The sequence below is a fragment of the Panthera onca genome, chromosome B2 (assembly GCF_046562875.1).
Source record: "Panthera onca isolate mPanOnc1 chromosome B2, mPanOnc1 haplotype 2, whole genome shotgun sequence".
In the NCBI taxonomy this organism is placed as follows: Eukaryota; Metazoa; Chordata; class Mammalia; order Carnivora; family Felidae; genus Panthera; species Panthera onca.
This window is the reverse complement of record NC_138343.1, coordinates 150,796,644-150,816,402: the sequence shown is the minus strand read 5'-3', so window position 1 is coordinate 150,816,402 and position 19,759 is coordinate 150,796,644. Positions and strand designations below refer to the sequence as shown.

Genomic DNA, 19,759 nt, shown 5'->3' with positions numbered 1-19,759 from the left:
CGCTGCTGTGTGTGAGGGCAGGACACCTGGGAGGCTCTGGCCTCACATATGAAGGGGCTCTAACCCGGTTCCAACCTGCCTCATGTTGCCCTGAATGCGTGAGCTCCAGGCGACACGTGGGTGCAGACCACCTCCTGACAACAGTGACTGACAAAGACATGCTTCCTGCAGCCCGAGGCATGTAGACAGACGTCCACACCAGAGATGCCCAGGATGAGCACGGACGTCCACACCGCGGGCTGCCCCGGGGGGACACGGACCTCCACACCGCGGGCTGTCCCGGGGGGACACGGACCTCCACACCGCGGGCTGCCCAGGGCGACACAGACCTCCACACCGCGGGCTGCCCAGGGGGGACACGGACCTCCACACCGCGGGCTGCCCAGGGGGACACGGACCTCCACACCACGGGCTGCCCGGGGGGACACGGACATCCACACCGCGGGCTGCCCCGGGGGGACACGGACGTCCACACCGCGGGCTGCCCCGGGGGGACACGGACGTCCACACCGCGGGCTGCCCCGGGGGGACACGGACGTCCACACCGCGGGCTGCCCGGGGGGACACGGACCTCCACACCGCGGGCTGCCCGGGGGGACACGGACGTCCACACCACGGGCTGCCCCGGGGGGACACGGACGTCCACACCGCGGGCTGCCCAGGGGGACACAGACCTCCACACCGCGGGCTGCCCGGGGGGACACGGACCTCCACACCACGGGCTGCCCGGGGGGACACGGACGTCCACACCGCGGGCTGCCCGGGGGGACACAGACCTCCACACCGCGGGCTGCCCGGGGGGACACGGACCTCCACACCACGGGCTGCCCGGGGGGACACGGACGTCCACACCGCGGGCTGCCCGGGGGGACACGGACGTCCACACCGTGGGCTGCCCGGGGCAGGGTGTGGAGACCTTCGGTTGTGACACACGCTTTTCCACTGGCAACTTTTCAAGGCCTTTTTTTTTGTTTCCTCAGCACAGGAACCGTCCTGCAAAGGGCCTGAGTCATACGTTGATTACATCAAAGACTGTTTGTCTTGGTCTGCAGCCTGTTTGGGTTCAAACCAAGATAAATTGCAAACTGGCTCAAGCTGCTAACAAACACGCACGTTTTCAGCCGTGCCTGGTGAGGAGAGCACCGTGTGCTCAGGGTGTGTGGCCCAGCACCCCGTCCTGTCCTTATTCAGCAAGTCGCTGATGGAACACAGCAAAGGGCACGTGTGTGGGCCGCCCGGCGCCCCTGCTACCTGCTGGCCCCCGGCATGCCCTGGGCAGTGGCAAAATTGCCCTCTCACCCCTGGAAGCGGGGGGTGGGGGCGACACAGAGGAGGCCCTGCCCCCTGCCCCAGCTTCCCACAGCGGAAGCCGGGACCCGTGGGGCGGGATTCCCACCAGGATCTCCCCGGGCTGAAGCCACACTGCTCCCTGCAGGTTCCCCTCCCTGGGTCATGGAACTGGGGCTCCCTCCTCTGTCCCCCGTCTCCATGGGGACGGCCCTCAGCTCCCAGGGGCCGCGACTCACGGCTCCTTGCCGGGCCGTCCACAGCGTGGCATTTGTGGGAAGATTACAGCGTGTCCTGCAGCCACGGGCCGGGGAAGACGTTGCTGCCAGAGGGCCAGGCTGCCCGGGCACCTCCCTGTTGCAGGTCAGCAGCTGGGGCCCTAAGCACACGCACCCTTCCGGCTGCACATGCACGGGGTGACAGGAAGGGGCTGGGACCGCCGGGCACCAGAGCTCTGTCCTCACGCCCCTCGAGGAGCACTTTTGTGACCTTCTGGGATGCAGGAATCCCCCCTTCCCAGAGCCAGACTGGAAGGAGGAAGAATGAGCTGGATGTGGCTGGGACACGCTTGTCCTGCCAGCGCCACTGTGACGTCTGCTGTGGTGTGAGATGCTTTGTGGGTCTGTCTGGTTGCTCTTCACTCAGCAACTGCTCCCGGGTCACCCAGAGCTGCATGGGAGCTCTCCTTGTCCTGGAGGAGGTCACACGGCCCTGGCATTCACTGGGGACTCGAGGAGTGTGCCGTGACAGGAGCTGAGGAGCCCAGAGCCATCGAGGCACGGCCAGCGTGCTCCCAGCTCCGGGGCCCAAGTGCTCTGTGCCCTGACCCAGCGGCTGCTGCACCCAGACTGCACAGTGACGGTGCAGAACTAGGTCTTCCCGCTGCAGAGGGAGGTCAGGGGTCCTCCTCTCCACCCTCCCCCTCCCCCCACACCGGCCCCCAAACTCCAGACCCGCGAGTACTCCCGAATCGCCGGCTCACTTCCGAATACCTCCTGTGCCATTCACTCTGTGCCTGGGGTCCGGGGGCGGGGACAGAGCAAGGCACGGGACCTCAAGGACTCCTCCTTCTCGAGGAGCCTGGCTCTGGTCGAGCAGACAGGCGAGAAGCAAACGAGGTCGCTCAGATCACAGGAAGTGGTTGTTGGGGGAAATAAATACAGGACACACCAGACTTGCCACGGACAGCGGGGCCTCCTGAGGCCAATGAGGTGGCGCGAGGGCCAGGACCCAGTGAGCATAGAGCCGCTGGCGCCGTGCAGAGCAGCCGCGCAGGGCGGCTCCCGCCAAGACCCGGGATGGGACGAGCTCCGGTGTCCCGGCCGCAGACAAGGCTGAGGGCCGTCGCCTCAGCTGGAAGGGAACGGGGCTGCCCTTGGGACTTTGCGGGCCTGGGAGGAGCCCGATTTTACCCTGAACACGGTGAAACCGAGCCGCCCATGTTGCCCGGGAGACGGAGAAACCCCTGAGCCGGGCCAGTGAAGCAAGCGGCTGGCACGGCCCCTCTGGCCCCCTCGCCTCATCACCGTCACCTGCACACACACTGGAGGACCCTCCAGGCCCTCCCTGCGCGTCCACATTGGCACACGGTGAGCGCAAGCCCCTGGAAGCCCGGCGCCAGGCAGACCCGGGCCCCGGGCTGGGTGGCATGCCAGCGCCCAGGCAGCACCAGGGAGAGCGACCGGCTGGTCGGCCCGGAGCTGGACGCCAGGCTCTGGCTGTGCCACGTGAACTGCCCCGGGCCCAGGGAGTGCTGCACCTGCGGAGCCTCGTGGGACAACACGCGGTGGCCGGAGGGAGGGGGGCCGGGTGTCCATCAGGTGCCTGAGAAAGGGCAGGGCCACCAAGTCCCCAGGGTCTGTGGGCACATTGAGTGGGGCTCTAGGAAGCTGTCTGGATGGGAGAACAGAAACGTGGCCTTCCCGGAGATGAGCAAAGCGTTTGCACGGTCCCGGGGATGAAACCCGCGTGCTCCACTGACTTCGAGCCCAACTCTCCCGCACAACCGCCTCCCGTCCGGGCCCGTCTGGACGGCTCCCAACGCAGCGCAGGCTCGGTGCGTGAGGCCGGCCGGTGACCTGGCCCGGGGCGGAGCGGGCGTCCCCGGCCCGCCTCCCTGCGGCGGCCTCCCCGGGCATTCCCCGCGGTGTCGGAGAGTATTTTCTCAGTGATAACTAAGAAAGAAAGCAGGTCACTGGGCACTTCCCCCCATTGTTTCCCCTTTTTATCGCCGGCTGAACAACCACAGCTGCCCCCCAGGGCCAAGCCCGGCGGTCTGAACACAGGAAGCCCGGGCTCCCAGAAGCCGGCCTCTCGGCGAGGGCACCGAACACGGCCAGAACCTGTGAACACCTGACCTGACGGATGTCGGATCCTCCCATTCCGGAAAGGTCAGGCCCGGGTGCGAGGCTGGGGAGGAGGGCACAGGTGCTGCCCCAAGTGCTGCCGGAGAGCCGTCCGGGGGCCCCCCGAGGCCGGGGCCCCACCGGCGACTCACGCCTTCCTGAGCTTGTTGCCTCAGCGGGAAATCCAGCCAAGTGTCCCGTGTGCCCTCCCTCACAGGCCAACAGAGAGGGCCAGACAAACTGTAAAGTGCTGTGTCAGCTACCGCGGTGTCAGTGGGCGCTCCTCTGGCCCCGCGCCCCGCCCCCGGCAGGGCGGTGTCCTGAGAGCGGCTCACCCGGCGGGCCTAGGGGTGCGAGGCCAGGAGGACTGGCAGGAGCGGACGTGGCCGTGGCCAGCCCCGGCGTGGCAGGAGACACCCCTTCTCCCGCCAGCGAGGGGCTCCTCCTCAGTTTTGGAGGACATTTTCAAGGTCACCTGGGTCATCCTTCCGTCACATTCTGGACTGTTTCCAGCAGGCGCCATGGTCCTGGTGGGACGCTCTCCCTGAGGAACGTTCCGGTTCTGGAGACCGCTGACAGCCACACAGTTCCTGGATTTCACCTGCAGGTCTTGGCCACACCCCTTCAGAGGATGCGCGTCACATACAAGTCCTCTCCGCCACGGCAGCCCCTAAACGATGTGAGGAGCAGGAGTGTGTTTGTCGAGCGGCACCCGGCAAACAAACAGTGATTATCTGCTTTTGTGAGACACTGTGGGTTCAGAATGAGCAAAGCACCATCGCTTTTTTGCTAGGACTCTCAGAGAAGAACACAGGCTTTAAACAGATGACGGATTGTAACAGCGGTAACAAGAATAATGATGATGGACAGATGGACAGAGATGGATAGGTAGATGCAGATTAGTAAGAGATGATAGACAAATAAATGGTAGACAGACAGACAGACACGGATAGATGACAGACTTGTTTTCGAGACGACTTGGGACACATCACGGTGGGCTTGAGCAAGGTGCCCTATGAAGCCTGAGGGAGGAGCTCGGTCCAGGAGTTCAGGAAAACCCGATGAGGAGGCAGAGCCTGGGGCGGGCGCAGGCGGGCATGGTCTCACAAGACAAGACGCTTTTATTCCTCCGAGTAACATGGACTAAATTCTCCTCGAGGTCCTGGTCTTTTTCCTTTTCACATTCATCTATCAGTTTCATCTGCCATTCGCAAGCGCTGGGTGCAGGTGCAGGGCCTGAGAGACGCCCAGAGGCCGCCCGCGGTGCCGTGGGCCTGGCGGGGTACACGGGGCACAGCAGCTCAGCGAATTGGGTCGCTCAGGGCTGTGCGTTCACGGAAGGTGCGCCCAGAGCTGGGGGCCGAGAAGGTTCTTGCAGGAAGTGCTTTCTGGGCATGGACAGATGACGAGGATCAGTTAGCAGGACCAGGGACCCCGGGTATGGCTGGAGTGTAGGTGTAGGGGGCCCTCAGGCACGGGGACATTGCAGAGGCAGCAGGACCACCGTATTTACCCTGAGGACTGTGACGTGACCCAAGGAGGCCTTCCGAGCGGAGGAGTGACATGATGGCATTGGGGGCATGGCCAGGAGGGTGGGAGCCAGCCCCCAAAGTAACCCAGGTGGGGAGAGAGGCCTGGCCAGGTGGGGGTGCAGGTAGGGAGGCGAGCCGGGAAGCAAGACGCAGGGGTGGGGCCCCAGTTCCGACAGGCAGCAGGGCCCAGGACGCTCAGAGAAGGCACATTCCTGGAGGACAGGTCTGTTCCCGACACATCGCATGTGACGATCCTTGGACTCCATCGACCTGACAGCTGTGGGGACCTGGCCGGGGAATCGGACGCAAAGCTGTAAACATGTGCCTGTCACGGAAGGGGCTCTAGGACCACAGGACCCCTGTCGGCAGGTTTGCTCGCGCAGGATGGACTGCACAGGGGAACGGGGAAGTGGAGGAAAGAGGCCACCCAAACCTCAGTGTCGGGCCTTGTCTGTTGTTGCCACGTTCACACACCCTCTGCTCCAGGAGCAGATCACAGCATTGCCAACCTGAAAGTGACTTTCCTTAGGCCCCCTCCAGGCAGCATGCCAGGGCAACTCTGCCAGTGTAGACACCACACAAGGTCAGAAAGTGGACAGCATGCAAACCCATTTCGGTGGCATCAATGAAGGTGGGTCCCTGGGAGTGGGTTCCTGGGTGGATGGGCTCCCAAGGATGGGCCCCAGGGGGTGGGTCTCCAAAGATGGGTCCTTGGGAGTGGGTTCCCGGGGGGTGGGTCCCCAAAGATGGGTCCCGGGGAGTGGGTTCCCAGGGGGTAGGCCCCTGAGGATGGGCCCCAGGGGGTGAGTCCCCAAAGATGGGTCCCTGGGAGTGGGTTCCCGGGGGGGTGGGTCCCCAAAGATGGGTCCCTGGGAGTGGGTTCCCGAGGGGTAGGCCCCCAAGGATGGTTCCCAGGGGGTGGGTCCCCAAAGATGGGTCCCTGGGAGTGGGTTCCTGGGGGGTGGGTCCCCAAAGATGGGTCCCTAAGAGTGGGTTCCTAGGGTGGTGGGCTCCCAAGAATGGGCCCCAGGGGGTGGGTCCCCAAACATGGGTCCCTGGGAGTGGGTTCCCGGGAGGTGGGTCCCCAAAGATGGGTCCCGGGGAGTGGGTTCCTGGGGGGTAGGCCCCCAAGGATGGGCCCCAGGGGGTGAGTCGCCAAAGACGGGTCCTTGGGAGTGGGTTCCCGGGGGCTGTGTCCCCAAAGACGGGTCCCTAAGAGTGGGTTCCTGGGAAGGTGGGCTCCTAAGGATGGGCCCCAGGGGGTGGGTCCCCAAAGATGGGTCCCTGGGAGTGGGTTCCCGGGGGGGCGGGCTCCCAAGGATGGACCCCAGGGGTGGGTACCTGGCCCCGGGAGACCCACCAAGGACAACAGCGTTCCCCAGTGTGTCCGGTCCCTGGGCCTAGTGCCTTCTGCACTGGCTCCCAGCTCTACTAAGATTCTCTAAGTAATTCCCTATGGAAGGAATCTCCAAATATCCAATGTGGCTTCTGCTGTCCTGAGGGCCACACAGAGAACTGTGTGAGAACAGCATTAATGGGGGGGGGGGGGGGGGGAGGGCGGTGAGAAAGGGGCCAGGAGGGTGGCAACAAGAAGCTGTGGGTGGTATAACCAGGGCGGTTTTGGCAGCCGGCACAGAAGCACACCGCAGACTGGTGTGGAGAAGAGGCCCGGGGAAGCAGAGGCCACTGCTCGGACATACTATTGTGTTTTCTGTGGAGAAGAAAGAGGTGGGACACCTCTGTTTGGCCCTGGGCACAGGTAGCAGGCGGGGCACAGGGGTGGGCAGAGGTGGGACCGCTGGGGGAGGGTCTGCTGGGGGCGGGGGCGGGGGGCGGGGGCGGCTGGGTGTGCACAGGAGGAAGGGGCCGGGAAGGTGCCCAGCAACACGGGTGTGGGGGTCACAGGACGGAGTGGGGCCGCGGCAAGGGGCCTGGGGTTGAGGTCACCGCACTGACTACTCCGGGCACCACACACATTGCTGGCAGGGGGCGCCGCTGGCCGGCCGTGGGGTCTTTCATCTCTCCCTTCTCGTCCACGTGGCGCCCCTGCAGGTGACCGAGTGACCCTGGTGCCCCTGCGGGTGACAGAGTGACCCCAGGCTCCAGGCAGGAGCGGAGTTCAGAGCTGGACGGGCGTCTGGGCTTGGGTGGCCCAGCATAGGAGGTGTGGCCACACCCCGGGCCCTGCTGGAGGAGCTGTGGCCCCAGAGCCCTGATGCTCGGGGTGAAGTTGCTTCACGGGCCCCCAGGCTCCAGCTCGCGCCGGGAGGCTCCCAGAGCCCAGCCTGCCCAGTCAGGGCCCCACAGCCTGGGGGGCCGCGGCGGATGTTCAGGCTAAACGGCCCTGCTCTTGGAGGGCCCACCCACCGCAGGCTCCCTTCCCTCCACGGGCTCCTCGGAGAGGAGGCTGAGAGCCTCTGACGGGTCCAGACCCCTGCTCGGGCAACGCTGCCCCCACCTCGGAGTGAAGGACCGCAGGATCAGCGCAGCCCTGTGTCAGCACAGCCTGCTGAGCGGTGTTGAAAGCGGTCCGCGGCCCACGGCGACATCTGGACGTGCCGCGCAGGGAGAGGGCGGGCAGGCGGGAGATGGTGGAGGTGGGGCCCGCGGCCCTGTGGCTGATGCCGCCCCACGTTTCCCTGGGGGCCTTTCCTGCTGAGTCACCTGCAGAAGATAAGGCCGGAGAGTTCCGCAGGAAATCGAGGCGTCTCGGGGGCGTGTGTCTGGACCTGCAGGGTCATCACGTGAGACAGGGTATTTGGGAGGGAAAGTAGGGGCCCCCACCCCTACCGCAGAGGAGGGCACCCACGGCCCACCCCTCCCTCCTCTTCCTCTGGGCCCGGGCCGTGCCAAGTTCCGTCCACCTTGGTTGTCACTCACCGAGAGGCCTCTGGGGGTGACCGTGTGCCTGTGCGGCCCTTGCCTGAAAGCCCGTTGGAGCTTTTCACAAATGATACGAAAAGACCCCGGACCCTGCAGGTCCTGCCTCAGCTGCTCTCAGTCAACCCACACGGTTTCCACTCCTGGTCCCAGTTTAACTTCTGGGATCCAGTGGGGTGCCCCGGTTCCCTCACCCCTGGGATCCCATGGGAGGCTGTGGGACACCCCTGGCTCCCCCTGGGATTGCGTGGGATGCCCCATTCTCTTCCCATGTAAGCTGACTATTGTAAACTCACCAACAGCCATCACACCCCTGGATGGTTGGCTCACGTGTCCGCCTGGCTGGGCCACAGCACCAGCGTTTGGCCAAATACCCGTCCAGATGTCACTGGGAGCGTATTTTCAGGTGAGATCAACACTTAAGTCAGCCAACTTTGAGTAAAGCGGATGATCCCCACAGCGGGGCCGCATCCAAGCAGGGGGAGACCCCGGGACACTGGGAGAAACTGAGGTCTGTGGAGGAAGGAGGAACCCCCTCCAGAGGGCCGTACTCTTCCTGGCCCACCCTGTAAATCTCAGACTTGCCAGAATCCACAATTTTATGAGCCAATCCCTTAAAATAGATGTCCTTGTCTCTCTGTCTCTTTCTGAACATGCAATTAATGTTCATTCAGCAAATCTTTGTAAATCTTTTATCTACGATTGTATCTCAGGACCTATGACATTGCCCCACACATAGCCAGTGATCAAAAACATATTTTCATCAATAGATGAATATTTTGGATAGAAGAATAGAGAACAGTGAGTTAATGAGTACCCCTTTGCCAACTCTACACTGGGTATGCAAGACACTTTGATGCACACGAACAACATAGTACGGTCTCCAGGAAACTGACAGTGCCTCCTTACGTGTGGACCACAGCTGAGCACAATGCTCTAGCAGTTGCCTGAGTGCGGAGTAAAATGGGTCTATCACCTCCTTTCTTCAGGACCCTATGCATTTGTTAATATGGCCTAAATATTCCCCAGGGTTGGAAGCTGTTGTAGACTGAACCTACTGCTCCTCTAGGTTTCATTTCCAGCCGCACCCAGGGAAGGGAGTGGTAGAGGGAGCAGGGTGCACTGGGGAAGGACATGGGGAAGGAACGATGGCAGGGCTGAGCAGGCCTCTTAAGTCCCTGACCACGTTCTCCCCACGGCACTATGTATCTGATTCTCTGTCTGGCAAGCATTTTGGCCTCTTCGTCCATCACGGCACAATTTTCACCCCGTGAGGGTCTGGAGGGAAGCGACCGTCTGGAGTGACTGCGCTGCTCCTTCTGAAGATAGTGCTAGAAGCCTGGGGAGACCCAGCAGGAGGGGGACCGTGGGGTTGTCTGAGGAGAGCTGGCCCAACAAGTCCGCGTAAATCAGAGTCAAGTTAATCCTGTGGCATGCGGGAAGGGGCCAGGGGAGCGCGGGCTCCAAGACCAGAGGATAAAACAGCCACAGCCGGGGCACCGGGGACTGCGTTGGGGAAGAGACCGCCAGCCCCTGCAGGGCCACTCACCACTCGATGGCTCGTCCCTGAACGCAGCGCCTCACGTATTCTAGGCAGCGTGTTCTCCCGTCCATACGCGTGTGACTTCAAAGTACGGCAGCATGAAGGTGTCTCAGCAGCTGATCATTTAAATAACAAGAAATCACACACTGAAAAGAAACCCTGTATCTTTTTCTACCCAAATATAATTTCATGATATGACAAAAAAGTAGAACCAGTTGCCGTGAGACATCATGAAACCACTTCCCACAAACCCACAAGGGCAGCGCCGGCTCAGGCTGCCGGAGGCGACCCACGGCGAGCAGGGAGGCCACCCGCCAAGGGGCATCCCTCCCGCCCACACCCTCCCGCAGGGCGACTGGAGGGTCCATGTCAGGCCAGAGGGCCCCTCCGCGCCCAGCTCCTGCCACAGCACAAGGACACGCTGGCCAGCACAGGGCCGTGTTCGAGGAGGGGCAGGAGACAAGGAAAGGAGGGACTCTCCAGCTCCAAGCATCCCCCACACTCTTCTGTTCTGACCCCTGTCCCGACCCCCTCAATCTTGGCCTTCGTGCTGGGCCACAGGCAGGGACCTGCCCTCTTTTCCTTTGGTTCTAAGACATTAGCACCTTATGTGATGAAGCCAGTTCCCCTGTGAAGCCCCCTGTGCTCCCTCCCAGCTCCTCTGCTCTCTCCTGACCCCTCTGTGCTCCCTCCCAGCTCCTCTGTGCTCCCACCTGACCCCCTCTCTGCTCCCTCCCGGTCCCCTCTGTGCTCCCTCCTGGGCCTTCTCTGCTCCCTACCGGCCTCTCTCTGCTCCTACCTGGCCCCCTCTGTGCTCCACCTGGCCGCCTCTGTGCTCCCTCCCAGCCCCTCTATGCTCCCACCTGGCCCCCTCTCTGCTCCCACCTGGCCCCCTCTGTGCTCCCTCCTGGCCCCCTCTGTGCTCCACCTGGCCCCCTCTCTGCTCCCTCCCAGCTCCCCTATGCTCCCACCTGGCCCCTTCTGTGCTCCCACCTGGCCCCCTCTGTGCTCCCTCCCAGCCCTTTGTGCTCTCACCTGGCCCCCTCTGTTCTCCCTCTTGACCCCCTCTGTGTTCCCTCCCGACCCCTCTCTGCTCCCTCCCAGCTCCTCTGTGCTCCCTCTTGACCCCCTCTGTGTTCCCTCCCTGCCCCCTCTGTGCTCCCTCCCGGCCCCTCTCTGCTTCCTACCGGCCCCTCTCTGCTCCCACCTGGCCCCCTCTGTGCTCCACCTGACCCCCTCTGTGCTCCCTTCCGGCCCCTTTGTGCTCCCACCTGGCCCCCTCTCTGCTCCCTCCCAGCGCCTCTGTGCTCCACTTGGCCCCCTCTGTGCTCCCTCCCTGCCCCTTTGTGCTCCCACCTGGCCCCCTCTCTGCTCCCTCCCAGCGCCTCTGTGCTCCACTTGGCCCCCTCTGTGCTCCCTCCCTGCCCCTTTGTGCTCCCACCTGGCCCTCTCTGTTCTCCCTCCTGACCCCCTCTGTGTTCCTTCCCGACCCCTCTCTGCTCCCTCCGGGCCCCTCTCTGCTCCCTCCTGGCCCCTCTCTGCTCCCTACCGGCCCCTCTGTGTTCCCACCTGGCCCCCTCTATGCTCCCTCCCAGCTCCCCTGTGCTCCCACCTGGCCCCCTCTGTGCTCCCTCCCAGCTCCTCTATGCTCCCTCCTGGCCCCCTCTCTGCTCCCTCCTGGCCCCCTCTCTGCTCCCTCCTGGCCCCTCTCTGCTCCCTACCGGCCCCTCTGTGTTCCCACCTGGCCCCCTCTGTGCTCCCTCCCAGCTCCCCTGTGCTCCCACCTGGCCCCCTCTGTGCTCCCTCCCAGCCCTTTGTGCTCTCACCTGGCCCCCTCTGTTCTCCCTCCTGACCCCCTCTGTGTTCCCTCCCATCCCCTCTCTGCTCCCTCCAGGCCCCTCTATGCTCCCTCCTGGCCCCTCTCTGCTCCCTACCAGCCCCTCTGTGTTCCCACTTGGCCCCCTCTGTGCTCCCTCCCAGCTCCCCTGTTCTCCCACCTGGCCCCCTCTGTGCTCCCTCCCAGCTCCTCTGAGCTCCCACCTGGCCCCCTCTCTGCTCCCTCCCAGCCCCCTCTCTGCTCCCTCCTGGCCCCTCTCTGCTCCCTACCGGCCCCTCTGTGTTCCCACCTGGCCCCCTCTGTGCTCTCTCCCAGCTCTCCTGTGCTCCCACCTGGCCCCCTCTGTGCTCCCTCCCAGCCCTTTGTGCTCTCACCTGGCCCCCTCTGTTCTCCCTCCTGACCCCCTCTGTGTTCCCTCCCATCCCCTCTCTGCTCCCTCCAGGCCCCTCTATGCTCCCTCCTGGCCCCTCTCTGCTCCCTACCAGCCCCTCTGTGTTCCCACTTGGCCCCCTCTGTGCTCCCTCCCAGCTCCCCTGTTCTCCCACCTGGCCCCCTCTGTGCTCCCTCCCAGCTCCTCTGAGCTCCCACCTGGCCCCTTCTCTGCTCCCTCCCAGCCCCCTCTCTGCTCCCTCCTGGCCCCTCTCTGCTCCCTACCGGCCCCTCTGTGTTCCCACCTGGCCCCCTCTGTGCTCCCTCCCAGCTCTCCTGTGCTCCCACCTGGCCTCCTCTGTGCTCCCACCGCCCCCTGGAAGCCAGTGATTGGCAGGTCCAGCTGCAGCGGCTGCCGTGGGCCCCTCCAGGCTCCCCTGACAGATGTTTTAATCTACTGTTTGAAGAATGACTTCTGCGCAGCTCTGGGGCTCACACATCTGTTTCTGTTTAGAATGCAGAGGCGTTTCAAACAGCCAGGCTCTGCCACCCCGGGAACTGTTTAACCGGCGGCCACGTTGCTTACATTATCCATTACAGCCAGGGAAGGATTTACGGCAGGCGGGCTGGACATACTTTTAAGCTCTGTAAAATAGATCACTCATTTCAAAAAAGAGAACAGTTTAGCTTCCTAAACACATCCTTTTTTGAAAGGAGATATTTACTTTATTAACCCATAAAAACATCAGGGAGCATAAAGCTTCCAGAACCGTTCGTGTTTCAGCCGCTAGAGTTCCCGTAAGGAGGCAGCTTCTGGCCTCACCCCTTGGCTGTTACCCCTGATCTCACCGCTCACGGTTCCCGTGCTCCTGGCAGCACAGCCACTCGGCAGGTCCCTGCGAGAGGCCAGGTCCCGCAGGAGGGACGCCAGGGGCGGAGTGACCTGGTGTGCAATAATCGTTTATTAAAATAATTTAAGAATGACTTTCTGGGGCGCCTGAGTGGCTCAGTCAGTTGAGCGTCCGACTTCGGCTCAGGTCATGATCTCCTGGTCTGTGAGCTCGAGCCCCGTGTCGGGTTCTGTGCTGACCGCTCGGAGCCTGGAGGCTGCTTCGGATTCTGTGTCTCCCCATCTCTCTACCCCTCCCATGCTCATGCTCTGTCTCTCTCTGTCTCAAAAATAAATAAACATTAAAAAAAAATGACTTTCCACATAAACTTGAATGCGGGAAAACCAAGAGGTATCTGTAGGTTATAAATATCAGAGGTCACTTTTGAGAGCATCAGGGCCTGTAAACCAGGTGTTTAACCAAGTTGGAGAGAAAGGAAAAGAATTTATTGAGTGAATGCTGTGTGCTTGTTGCTTCCCCATCACCACAAAGGGACTAATGGCCCCTGATGATGGGTTGGGGTCACATTCCACACACGTCTCTGTATAGAACCCTCCCAAACACTCTGTGGTAGGACCACCCCACGCCGCAGAGGCAAACCCGCAGGAAGTGGCCCGCCTACGGTCACTTAGCTCACCCGCGGGGCCGAGACCCACCGCCCCAACCGCTGCGCGGCGGCCTGGGCCAAGGACTCGAGACGAGCGGTCCCCTAAGAACACGGCACCGGCTCTGAAAAGCTGCAGGGTTCCAGCCAGGTCTGCCTGACACCAAATCTCAAGCTTTATTTCCAGGAAATATACCAGGTAGCAGGCTTAAAGCATGTGATGGGTGCTTGCGCGTCTGGGCAATGTCATTTGGGGATTTTTTTTCCCAGTTCTGAGAAGAAATGCTTCTTTTATTTTACGTAAATCTCCATTTTTCTACTAGTAAATACGAAAAGAGGAAGAAGCAGAGACACCATCTCTCTGTTCTTTACGGCCACCTCTTGTAGGGCTGAGGGGCAGGAACGCCCCGTCACACCCTGGCTGGCTGCCGCAAGGGCCTGAGGGGGGACTGGAGCACCGTGTGCAGAAGGAAGCCCGTGGCTGGTGCTCAGGTGGCCTCGTACTCAGAGATGGAGGGACCGCGTGCTGGAATCGTAGGTCCCCTCCTCACCGCCTCTGCCCCTGCTGCCCAGCCAGAGGAGACGAATGCACGTGCAGAAACCCTTCCTGGCCAGCACCCTGCCGCCGGGGTTCTCACGGCCCCAGCCAGCTGCTGAGTGCACAGCACGCCGTCTTCAGTTCCACACCACGTGGAAACCGTCACCTCCGCTGGGAGGTAAGCAAGTGGGACTCCAGACACCACGCCAAGCAAAGAGGAAGCCTGCGTTTGCCATGCAGGGCCGTGGATGTCCTACTCTCCAAACCCATCAACGGCACGGGCCACTCCCGATATTTTCGTGCAAACGCAGCCTGCGCAGCCCATGTCCTGAAAACAAGAGTGCCCACTCCCCAAAAGGCACAGGTAAATTTGTATACACTCTTTTTTTTTTTTTTTTAATGTTTATCTCTTTCTGAGAGTGACAGAGAGAGCATGAGCGGGGAAGGGGCAGAGAGAGAGGCAGGCACAGAATCCGAAGCAGCTCCAGGCTCCGAGCTGTCAGCACACAGCCCGACGCGGGGCTCAAACCCACAAACCTCGAGATCGTGACCTGAGCTGAAGTCGGACGCTTAACCAGCTGAGCCACCCAGGCGCCCCACTCTTTTAGATGAAAAAGGTGTTTTACAAAAAGTAACCACAAATATTGGCTTTTTCACTTTGAACTATTGTGCAGGCAACAAACCGCCTTTCTCAAGGAGATTCGTCAACGGAAATGACATGAAACCATCAGCTTGGAATGATCTGCCCTGGGAAGGGACACAGGCCTCACTTCCCAGGAAGGGGACAGACAACCAGAGAAGTCAGCTCAGAGAGGACATCCCTCTTGCCTTGAGAAGCACCAACAGGCAGCACAGAAAGACCACGGGATCTCTCCATGAGGCCAGCCCCGCACAGGGCTGCCCCGCCGAGAACAAGCAGTATGTCCCCCACACCCAGTATTGGGCCCATTTTGGGTGTGATTCCGTGTGCCAGAGAAGAGCTCTTCAACAGAAAGTGAGCTTCTGAGAACACAGGAAAGCCGGTGGCCAAGGACTAGAAAAGGGAAGGGAGACCCCACAGATATCCGGGGTGCCGGCATGTCAGGAACCCAGGATGACGCGTACCTGTGTGGAATAAACGTGGCCACCTGTGCCACCGAGGGTCAAGCCCCGCCCAACCTAGGCCCTAGATACCTGCTCCCCTCACAAACAAGCTTGAGGCCCCACGGCCAGCACGAAGGCAGCTGTGTCCTGCCACAGGGTGGACACTGCCCACTGGACCATGACAGAGAAGCAGAGAAACTGAGGGCAGGCCCTTGGGAATAGCTAAGGACGTTTGAAAAGGCAATTTCATGTCTGTCGAAGCCGACAAAAGACAGGAGCTTGTGTTTTCTGTCTTTTTTCATTTCATTTTTGGAGGAACTCATTTTTATTGCACTTTTCAAAAGGGGATAACAAATAGAAAATAAAATTTTGAAAACTCTGGTTTTCATGGCAGGTAGTTGGGGAAGTACTAATTGAAGCAGCAGAAAAACTCGGGTAAGAAAGAAGAAAAATTAACATGTTAGGTCTGTTCTCTCCGTCTCCCAAATACAGGAGAGCCTCGCAGGGCACAGTGTTATTTGTCTACAGCACCAAGAATCCAGCTCCTCGTTCTTTTGGATTCTGCGCCTGGAACTCGGGAATTGGTTCAGTGTTGGCTACAATGGCCCGGGCAGCAAGGAACGGGATACAGTATAAACAATTCGGTAAATTGGAAGTTCTCGGTCAACACACGGCTGAAGCGTGATACCAACTCTTTGGCCACTAGATGGACAGTTCTAGGTGGCTAAGTATGAAGTTTGATTTTACAAAATGTTTGGTAAGATCTAATTGAAATTTTTAAAAATTAAATTTAGATTTGGCTTTAGTTAAATTTGAATCAAAATTTTGATATTAATTAAATATGATTAATTTGCATTTTTCTATTCTTACAATAGAATCCTGAATATTTCAAAGAAATACATATTTTAAGACAAATTTTTTTAATTTATTGTTTCTTTATATTTAATTTATTTTGTGATGTAAATTAGACCTTTAAGGGCAATAGAACATAAATAACAGGAAAATCGTGATTTTTTAACAACATAGCTTTTGCAGACTATGTAAAACTTTATGAATTCTGTACACCTCTAGTTTCATATAATGTAAACGTTAACAACCCACCAAGAGGATACCCAAACAGGCACAATAATAATTGAATTAAGCTGTCTCTGTTATTTTTACAATTTTTATCAAATAAACATAATTTTATACATTTTTTAAATTTTCCTTGCAAATCTCTAGTTTTCAATGTAGAAAGGCAGAAATATTTTATTTACCAGCTTGTTAACTCAGTTTGTAAGTTTCCAGGATTTCAGCATTGTGGCCCGGGCCCCCCCTGTACTTGCTCTGAGCCCACACTGAGGGGGCCTTGACATTAGAATAAATCCACTCGAGACTTTATTCTTCTTTCCTGGTATCATTCAGCCTTAGAGTCCAAGGCCAGAAGAGCCTTTCCAACCGGCCCAACGCGGGTCCCTTGTCCCTGCCCAAGGGGCAAACGGGGCTCCTCAGTCAACGGAAACTCTTTCTGAAATTGGGGCGTGCAGGCAGGCGCTCTCGGCCGCTCCGGGGCTGCGGCCTCGGCCTCACACTCACACACCTCCCTCCCATCAACCTGCGAGCTTTGGAGAAAAGCGTGAGGCTTGGTAGGCTGAGGCTCAGGGGAGTGGGCTTCTCCCCAACCTAAGAAAAGGTTCCAAGAGACCCCAGGGAGGCGGCGGAGAGCCCGGAGGCAGGTGGCAGTCACTGAACGCAACAGAGGCTTTCTCGCCCGTGTCCCGGAGTCCGGCAGGCCTTCCGCTCCTGAGGGGACACGCGCTCTGCCCCCACTGGCCCAGCTCTGCGCACACGAGAGCACAGACACTTGTTCGTCAGACTCGCTAGTGTTAACTGCATGATTTAATTAGGTGAGCCTCATCCCGATCCAATCCGTGCATGAAGATAGAGTCATCGTGTCCACAAAATCTAAGCCGAGTGCTTTGAAAAGAGTGCAGGGAAAAGTCACAGAAAAAGACCTAGGTGTGGATGAGACGGCTGTGAATAAATGGAGAAGGAAAAGTCACCAAAATCCAGTCAGATTCTGCTCTCGGAGCCCTCTGCCCGCGTCCCCGTCAGTCGGTTCTTGCTCGGCCTAATTCCCCGCCTCTCCTGATCATTTTCGAGTGGCTCCATCTCACCGTCGGGGCTGGATTAAATGGAGAGTTGGCGGAGAAAGTGGCTCCATGGTCGGGAAGATAGACGGTCAGATGCGGTGACGAGCTAGTAAATGTTCACAGTCCGCTGTCTGGAAAGAAGACAGGGCCCTGATTCAGACCAGCGCCCCGTTTCCCAGGTGGAAATGATGCCTCGCAGACCGTTTAAGGCCACGCTCGGCGTGGAGCTGGGAGACACGCGCACAGGGTGGCCAGGGAGGCGTGGGCCAGCGGCAGAGCGCGCGGGTCAGATGGTGGCCGGCGAGGCGTGGGCCAGCCCCTCACCCTTTGGGCCTCACCGAACCCCGCCGGGCGGGACCGAAGGGCACCGTGGATGCAGAGGTGCGGTCATGAACGATGTCCCCCGCACATACTTCTGTCCCAGCCGGAATGTCAAAGTCGGCGTGTTCAGTGAGCAAGGTCAGAGAGGGGCCGGCTGTCGCCGACGGTTCTGACCGGGCTCCTGTGTCCACGTGTGCTGATTCCCTCCTGCCCCTCTGCTGTTCACTGAGACGTTTTACCCCCGTCGGTTCACGTTTCTCCAGAACCTACTGTACAAGGGCTCTGTCTGACCTTCCTTGGAAACTGAACCCAAACGGCCTGAAAACTCGGTCACCCAGAATCTAAGAAGCTGGAGGAGGCCTGAGGAAGACCGTCTTAGAAGCTGGACTAGAGAGTGGGAGGGAATTTGGTCTTTGTGTTTTCTCTTGGCTTATTGGAGGTATTCTTCATTCCCAGAGATAAATAATAATAAAATGAAACATGTTCTTCTGAAATGTCTACACTCTTTTGTGAAAAAAAGCCACGCTGTGTTTGCTTTCCTATTATTCTCAACGACAGCAGCATTCGGAAGGGAAACGGCGCTGAGGGCCCAGAGCTGGCCGGGGCGGGGTGCGGAGCAGAAAAGAGGGGTAACAACCATCCCTCCCGATTCGCCTTTCTGTGACGAATCCAGAAAGTCACCGACGGGGGACACGCGGGAGGTGCTTCAGGACCCCGGGCGTCCCGGGTGCTGGGGGTGGGTCCCGCCGCCGTGTTAGCGGAACAGGATGCTCCCCCCGCCCCCACTCGAGCGAGGCTGGGCTGCTCCACCTCCAGCCACACAAGGAGGCCCAGGCTCCCCGGGTCTGCACATCTGTGGCCTCGGAGATTAGCAGTGCGGCACGTCAACCTCCCAGCTTATCGTGGTCGCCAAACCCAACTGCATGTTGTATATAAAAATCTTGATCTTGCGATCTTGGCCTTCAGATTTCACTCCACTGTAATCAATAACTTGTCACGTATAAATAAGACAAACGCTACCTAATGGCCCCATGTTTATCGAGTCAATATATGGCGTGGAGGGAATTCCTTGGCATTGTTTGTACGCGGTATAAATATTTAAGATCTCACCAGTAACAGGGGTTTCTGTGTATATTATACAGAGCTCTCTTCTATCCGGTTTGAAGAAGGAGAATGAAGGAGCGGATGCAAATTGTCCAAACAAACATTTGTTTCTCCCTCCAGCTGGGCAGGTTGCCATCACTCCTCCGGGGGAACCCCGGCGGTCCCAGCTTGTACACTCAGGCGGGGCACCGCTGGGCTGGGGTCGGGAGAGGTACGGGGCGGGGGCTGACGACGTGCTGTGCGGCGTGCTGTGCCGTGCCGTCGTGAGCGTAGCGAGGTCTCGTATGGCGTCATCTCACGGGTGTGGTACGATGCGCCGCGAGATGTAGTGTGGTGTGCGGTGTGTTGTGAGGTGCGGTGTGTCGTTGGAGGTTTGGTGAGGTGTCGTGCAGTGAGGTGTTGTAAGGTCATGCGTTCTGAGGTGTTGTGTGCTGTTGGGTGACGGGCTGTGGTGAGGTGGGCGAGGTATCGTGTCTTGAGATGTGGTGAGATGCTGTACGGTGATGTGTCGTGTGGTGAGGCACCGCGCGGTAATAAGGCGTTGCGTGGTGACGTGTGGTGAGGTGTTGTGTGGTGAGGTGTTGTGTTGAGGTGTGGTGAAGTGTAGTCTGTTGTTTCAGGTGTGGTGAGGTATTACGTGGTGATGCGTGGTGAGGTGTTGTGCGGTATTGTGTGTCGAGATGTGGTGAAGCGTAGTAAATTGTTTGAGGTGCGGTGAGGTGTGGTGAGGTGGGTGGCGTTGTGAGGCGTCGTGCGGTAAGGTGTGGTGAGGTACACTACGTCGTCTGAGGTGTGGCCGGATGTTGTGTGTTGAGCTGTGGTATTGTGAGGTGTGGTAAGGTGTCGCATGGTGTCGTGAGGTGTGGTGTTGAGATGTGCTGGAGTATGTTGCGTGAGGTGTGGTGAGGTGGGTGAGGTGCTATGTGGCGAGGTGTCGTGTGGTGAGGCGTGGTGACGTATGGTGAGGTGTGGTGAAATGCCGTGAGATGCGGTAAGGTGTGTGTGTTGAGGTGTGGTGAGGCGTGGTAAGGCGCTGCGTGGCGAGGCGCCGTGTGGTGTTGTGAGGTGTCGTGTTGAGCCGCGGTGAGGTGGAGCGGAGCACGTTGTATGAGATGCGGTGAGGTGTGGTAAGGTGCGGTGTGTTGTTGTGTGTTGGGTTGCTGCCTGCTGCCCCTGCGGTCGGCCAACTGGAGGAATGTATAAGGTCCGGCTGGCACCTTGGAAACATCAAACCTTGGAGGGAGGGGAAGCGCTGACGTGTGGGAAGAGGCCGGTGACGAAGCATCCAGTCCTC

At 59.6% G+C, this 19,759-nt stretch overlaps 1 protein-coding gene across 1 annotated transcript; it reads right to left on the bottom strand.

The window, feature by feature from the left end:
- Positions 1-4,350: 4,350 nt before the first annotated feature.
- Positions 4,351-9,670, bottom strand: LOC144616452 (uncharacterized). The gene is made up of 4 exons (XM_078447597.2): positions 9,594-9,670; positions 7,623-7,893; positions 5,146-5,451; positions 4,351-5,020 (listed from the first exon to the last, which is right to left on the bottom strand). Exons 1-4 carry the CDS (start codon positions 9,656-9,658, stop codon positions 4,934-4,936), a joined length of 729 nt encoding a protein of 242 aa, XP_078303723.1. The 5' UTR covers positions 9,659-9,670; the 3' UTR covers positions 4,351-4,933.
- Between the last annotated feature and the right edge of the window lie 10,089 nt (positions 9,671-19,759).

Excerpts from the sequence above, each read along its gene's own strand:
- LOC144616452 (XM_078447597.2), bottom strand. The coding sequence starts at position 9,658 with ATGGACGGGAGAACACGCTGCCTAGAATACGTGAGGCGCTGCGTTCAG. Across the intron at positions 7,894-9,593 it reads CAGGGACGAGCCATCGAGTG|GTCCAGACACACGCCCCCGA; the intron begins GTGAGTGGCCCT and ends ATGACCCTGCAG. Across the intron at positions 5,021-5,145 it reads GTCACGTCACAGTCCTCAGG|AAAGCACTTCCTGCAAGAAC; the intron begins GTAAATACGGTG and ends GTCCATGCCCAG.